Source organism: Dendronephthya gigantea, unplaced genomic scaffold (assembly GCF_004324835.1).
Source record: "Dendronephthya gigantea isolate DGI-Jeju-01 unplaced genomic scaffold, DenGig_1.0 000624F, whole genome shotgun sequence".
NCBI lineage: Eukaryota > Metazoa > Cnidaria > Anthozoa > Malacalcyonacea > Nephtheidae > Dendronephthya > Dendronephthya gigantea.
The window spans coordinates 25,627-31,030 of NW_021163634.1; the positions used below are offsets into that span (position 1 = coordinate 25,627).

Consider the following 5,404-nt stretch of genomic DNA (forward strand, 5'->3'; position numbering starts at 1 on the left):
ATTATGCGTACACAATATTTCACTGGTGTTATAAAAAATAGATTTTTTTTCTCCCTTTCCTATTATGTAATTGCATTTACCAATATATATGTAACTGTCAGGGGTTGGGGGTATTATGTGAATATGAAAGAAAACAACCTGCATTTTGTTCTGTATATTCTTGTGTTATAGAAGTCAAAAATACATGCTGTTACTATACTGTATAGGCCCTTGTGATTCATATACAATTATAGTTTCAATTGTGTGATAGTTATGTTCTTGTAATCTCAATTGTAGATTCTATGGCATATAGAGTCGAATTGGTACGGCAAAATATCTTTGAGAATTGAAGTTTATGGCGGTTCTTCAGGTATGTTCTGGCAATTCACTGAAATACTATTTGTTCGCTAAGGAATGTTGTCCCATGGTAGCGGTACGCATGAACCTGGGATATCACAATGCTGATAACCTCACAACCCTGGACAATGATATAATAATTTACTTGTTCCTTGTGTTTCAATTTTAGATCAAATAAAGTTTGGCAACCCAGGAGTTGCTAACAATTATTACCTTTCTCTTATCACTGACTACACCTCCATCCATCGCTGTGCCATACATGGATTTGATGGACTGACATACCAAGCAAGGTAAATATTGCAGGCTACATGGTATATGTTCAGTTTATTATTATGTCATATTAGGACTGTTGGACATTATTTTTTTATTCAGTAATTCCCCTATATGGGAATGTGATAAAATTCGATGTTAACCCCCAAGTAAAGATTTCACAAAATCAATGGAAATAACGCTGTACCTCGACTGGTTTCAATTCTGGAGGAGCCGTGTATGGCAAAATTATATGCATTATCATTTCATTTTTGTTGATGATTGTTCGATGGTGTTTTGGTGCCAGAAGATAATTGATACTAATTATTGGCCCACGTACTGAAGACACATAACATCCCAGATAATAGCAACAAGTGTTGGGAATGCGGATAAGTCGACAGGACATGGTCGCTTAAATGAGGCAGCTTCCTGGTCTGCACGGAAAAATAACCAGGACCAAATGCGTTCGGCAAGAAAGATGTTTGTCGGAGCGATTTCACTCAAAGTCGTCGTGATTATAATTAGTGGGTGAAGACCTATTCTGTGTCCTGTAGTTCCGACGGGCAAAAATTCGATCATTACAAAATAAATGGACTAGTCAGGGTTAGCTGGATTAATAAGCAAGGCTTCTACAGATTACCCTGTCACGTTATATGCATCACATCATTTCCATGCGGTCATATATAACTTTTAATGTGTGATTAAGATTAATTGTTTAACAAATTATTCATTTCATTAGAGACTCGCTGGTGGAAAATGTCCTATCACCAACTGTAACCGCGCTTTACATCCGCATTCATCCAAAGACATGGTACGCAACATATCTTTGAGAATTGAAGTTTATAGCTGTTTTTCAGGTATGTTCTAGCAATTCACTGAAATACTATTTGTTCACTAAGAATGAGAAATGACTGAGAGATCCATCTGACTGAAATATATAGCGAAAATTTTTCAATAAATGGCTTATGTAAGAGCGAGTTTTTGATTTAGAAATAAATTCTTTACACCCTACCAGCGGGTTTGTCAGGTTTTTTACTAACTTAGGTGCATTGGAATACAAGTAAAAATAAGGCGTGTTTTAGAAGTTATACCTGGACGAGGAATCCAGCATATCATTATGAGGAACAAAGCTATTATAGCGGTATATACTCAGGGCTATCACAATCAAGTTTAGTGTTATCGCTTTATTTCAATGTTTGCTGCACGGTCGGATTCTCACAATTAAAAGAAAATCAAGCGAAAAGTTTCACACGTACAAAAGTATAGGTATGGAACTGGGGCCGGTTGTTCGAAAGATGGATAACTTATCCAACGGATAAGTCCTATCCAACGGATAAATCTGGATAGTTATCCATTGGATAAAAACGCGTTGCAGGAAGCGTGGATAGTGAAGTGATAGCTACCCAATAGATAAGTTAAAATTTACCAGAAGAAAACAGTATTATTCTGAAATTTCGTACCACAACGTCAGCTGTTGCTAAGCATTTACAACATTGAATTCATAATCATTACGAATGCTCGAGTATAGTTACTGAATGGAAAAGGCTTGAACAAGTGATTTGCTCGAACTTTGCACTTCACATCATAGTGATTTTATTAATTAAACACATTGCAATTTTATTCCTTGACCTTGCAACGCTTTGCCTTTCGGTCCAATAGCAAATTTAGAAACACTATTTTAATGTTCGTGAATGAAATTACTTAGATATTAGCAAGTTTCCTTGGAATAGGTTGAATCTTTCTTTGCATATTCGCGTTTATAAACTGATTAGAAGCGTATAGTAAATTTACCACCTGTTATAAATGCGAGGATGTCCAAAAAATCGCCGGTCGAACGGAATGTGTAGGCAACGTGAAACGCTGCTGCGACAAATTGCACTTCGAAAACATTTTTAATATATAGTGAATACAATCATGATGTGTATTAGTTTGTTGAAACACAGTAAGAGGAATATTGCATTTTTGTCCTATTTTATATAAATGTTTACAGTGTTACCTTGTATCTTTGAATTTATCCACTAGATAGTGGATTTAAACCACCTCCGGACCTTGGATAAATTTATCCGGTAGATAGCGATTTTTATCCTCTGGATAAAGTTATACAAGCTTCGTGCAACCCAAATCACACGCTGGATAAAACTTATCCGTTGGATAGTGAGTTATCCGTTGGATAGCGACTTTTCCACCTTTCGAACAACCGGCCCCTGTTCTTTTATTTATCGGAATAACTAGTGATGTGATCTTACATGAAGCATTTTCAGTCATGCTGCTAAATTGTCGTGCTAGCTACGCCACTGAGTAATTTATTTGCTCGCAGAGCCTCGTCTGCTGAACGTGACCGTCGGCCAGTCTTCACCATGTACGGTGACAGTTATTTTCTGCCTTTTAACTTGCCGACATGCAATGTTTCATTGCACGGTGAGTTTTCAACTTTACTGAAGGCGCTACTATACAATATGCAATTTTCCTTACAACTTGCAATGCAATTATAATTCCGAAGGATGTTAATTTGTAAAGAGTGTTCGAAATACTAAGGAAACGTTAGCAGATCGTAATAGATGTTCGTATTTGACAACTTTAGATGCCTCAGGAGTAGAATGGTTTTGCAATTTGCAAGGAAAGTTGCGTAGTGTAACAGCGCCTTGAGATTGTTTCGGAAAGCTGGTTAAATTTCGATGTAACTTGCAAACATGTAATGTTTCATTGCAATTGCGAGTTGAAAATAAGGGTCATTGGACGGAAGAACGGGACAAGTATCGTAGTTTTCAACATACCTTTTATAATATAGACATTGATCTTCCATCCACGGTCGGTTTTATCATTTTTTCTGCTTTTTCTATCATTTCTTTATCCTACAAAAGACAAAAAAAACTTGTTAAATCGTGGATCAATCTAACACTTTTAAAAGCTTTCTCTCCTAACAGAACTAATTTTATTTATACCGTATAGTTCTATCAGTTCTAAATTGTCCTTTATGGAGGTCCAGTAGGGGTCATCCCGTATTGATGCAGTGTTACTACAGGAGGAAACCTGAACTAAACTGACTTTATTTATGCTGGATAGCTGTATCAGTTCTAAACTTCAACCAAACTAATTCTAACAATTCGAAAAAGCTGGGACTTCAGACGAAAAAGGTCAGCCGATTTTGAAAAATCTTAGATGCGGGGTTTTATAAGGCGGTTAGTAATTTCATCATCACCTTCATCCAAGGATGTTCCAGAGCTTCTGAAACCGTGATGCATTTTCTGTGACCAACAGTAAGCAGTTTTGTTATAAGATCCTTAGCTTCACTGCTAACATTCTTCCAGAGGTTGTTCGGAAATTTATACGACCCTTCTTTGACTTGTTTCTCCAATGGGTTATTTGCCTGCTTTGAAAATAAAGAAGATCCGGAAAGTCTAAAAGACGTTAACTTTTCAGTGACGTACTCCAATTTTGAAATGAGGTTAAGCTACCTCCAGCTTCATTACAAATCGTGTTCACTACGTGAATTTGAGTAAACTGAAGTATATGGCATACCAAACATATAGTATAACTCCCAGGCTCCAGCAGTCACACGATTTCTTGTAGGATCGTTCTTCAGGCTACGGGATTAACATTTTGGTAGCGAGGTAAATTGGTGTACCACAGAGTGTTTCCATATAGGAATTCTGATCTAAAAAATTAATTGTTATCATTGAGATCTGTAACAATGAGAAATAACTGAACCTAAAACGTTTGCAGAATGCGCTCTGCTTTCGTAAAACGAAATCACGGACAAAACTCGGAATTGAGATTATAGTGACTTGCAGGATTTGCTGGCAATGGTCACATCGAATGGTTTCTTCAAAGACAATTTAAAGGGCAATTTAAACACAAGTTCAATACACAACCGACACAAACCTTTATAAACGTTTCATCATACGAGGAACACAATAAAACATTTTCTGGCTAAAGAAGAAAAAGTTAAATTATGGTCGTTAAAGTTTAGGATATAAAGACAGTATTGATAAATAAATTAGGGCGTGCTTACCTTCCAATCCCTGTTAGTGATGCCATTTTCATGTAAATGCTAAAAATACGAAACAGTATGAATAAAGTTAGTTTAGTTCAGGCTCCTGCAGTAACACTGGATCAATAACAGATGATCCTTAGCTTGGTGTCATTAAAAGCTCCAATCTCTTCGTGATATTTTCCATAAACTTTAGTCATCGCCTGTGAATGAAATATTCCAATTTGTTTAATTCATTCTTCGAAGGCTACACATGGCTACATTCCCGCTAAACGACATCCTCACCTGAAGGCACATTGCTTTCATAGTTGGTTTAGTTGTCAATAGGAATCAGTGATACAGATCGTTAGACAACTCGAGCCTGAAAACAAAATAGAAAAGTCGATCGAATCTTGAATGGTTTCATCCATGATTCTATACTTCTCTACTACATTCTGCAGGACAAATAACATTACGTGAACTGTGCAGCAATATAGAGAATAGGGGGAAGCCAGACAGAAAAGCACATGGAAAGTAGTTTGAATATTTGCAAACCCTGACAGATAAATGTCGTGGACTCACACATTTGTTATCGGCGTCTCCTCGTCGTTTTGTTCCAACAAGACTCTCAAATAATAGTCACCTGATAGCAGAGATACGTTACTGAGTTTGATTCCTATCGAGGAATAAGGGGGGGACGCTTTATGAAGAACTGTTAAAAAGCTAGAGCAGTTAGGCTTATCACTAACCTATTTCAGCTCATCAGCTAAACATTCATACAGGACTTCAAACTAAAGGTGATTCCAAAAGACAATGTAGTTTCCACTCAGATCTTTTTCATTGCAAATG

General features: G+C 36.8%; 1 protein-coding gene and 1 long non-coding RNA gene across 5 annotated transcripts; both read right to left on the bottom strand.

The window, feature by feature from the left end:
- Window positions 1–3,222: 3,222 nt before the first annotated feature.
- Window positions 3,223–4,216, bottom strand: LOC114544042 (calcium/calmodulin-dependent protein kinase type II delta chain-like). Of its 4 annotated transcripts, none has more exons than XR_003690275.1 (3): window positions 4,105–4,216; window positions 3,785–3,955; window positions 3,223–3,437 (listed from the first exon to the last, which is right to left on the bottom strand). XR_003690275.1 is itself a non-coding variant. In XM_028562794.1 (3 exons), the coding sequence occupies exons 1-3, from the start codon at window positions 4,050–4,052 to the stop codon at window positions 3,363–3,365; spliced, it is 255 nt and encodes an 84-aa protein (XP_028418595.1). In that variant the 5' UTR covers window positions 4,053–4,114; the 3' UTR covers window positions 3,223–3,362. The 4 variants fall into 4 exon arrangements, 2 of the variants coding, with proteins under 2 accessions (XP_028418595.1, XP_028418594.1); XR_003690276.1 differs by having other exon boundaries at window positions 3,785–3,952; window positions 4,105–4,213; XM_028562794.1 differs by having other exon boundaries at window positions 3,785–3,952; window positions 4,041–4,114.
- A 519-nt stretch (window positions 4,217–4,735) lies between these two features.
- On the bottom strand, window positions 4,736–5,177 carry LOC114544041. The gene is made up of 3 exons (XR_003690274.1): window positions 5,138–5,177; window positions 4,862–4,937; window positions 4,736–4,779 (listed from the first exon to the last, which is right to left on the bottom strand). It is a non-coding gene; the product is annotated as an uncharacterized LOC114544041 (long non-coding RNA).
- Window positions 5,178–5,404: the final 227 nt, after the last annotated feature.

Excerpts from the sequence above, each read along its gene's own strand:
- LOC114544042 (XM_028562793.1), bottom strand. Across the intron at positions 3,438-3,784 it reads TGGAACATCCTTGGATGAAG|GATAAAGAAATGATAGAAAA; the intron begins GTGATGATGAAA and ends TGTCTTTTGTAG.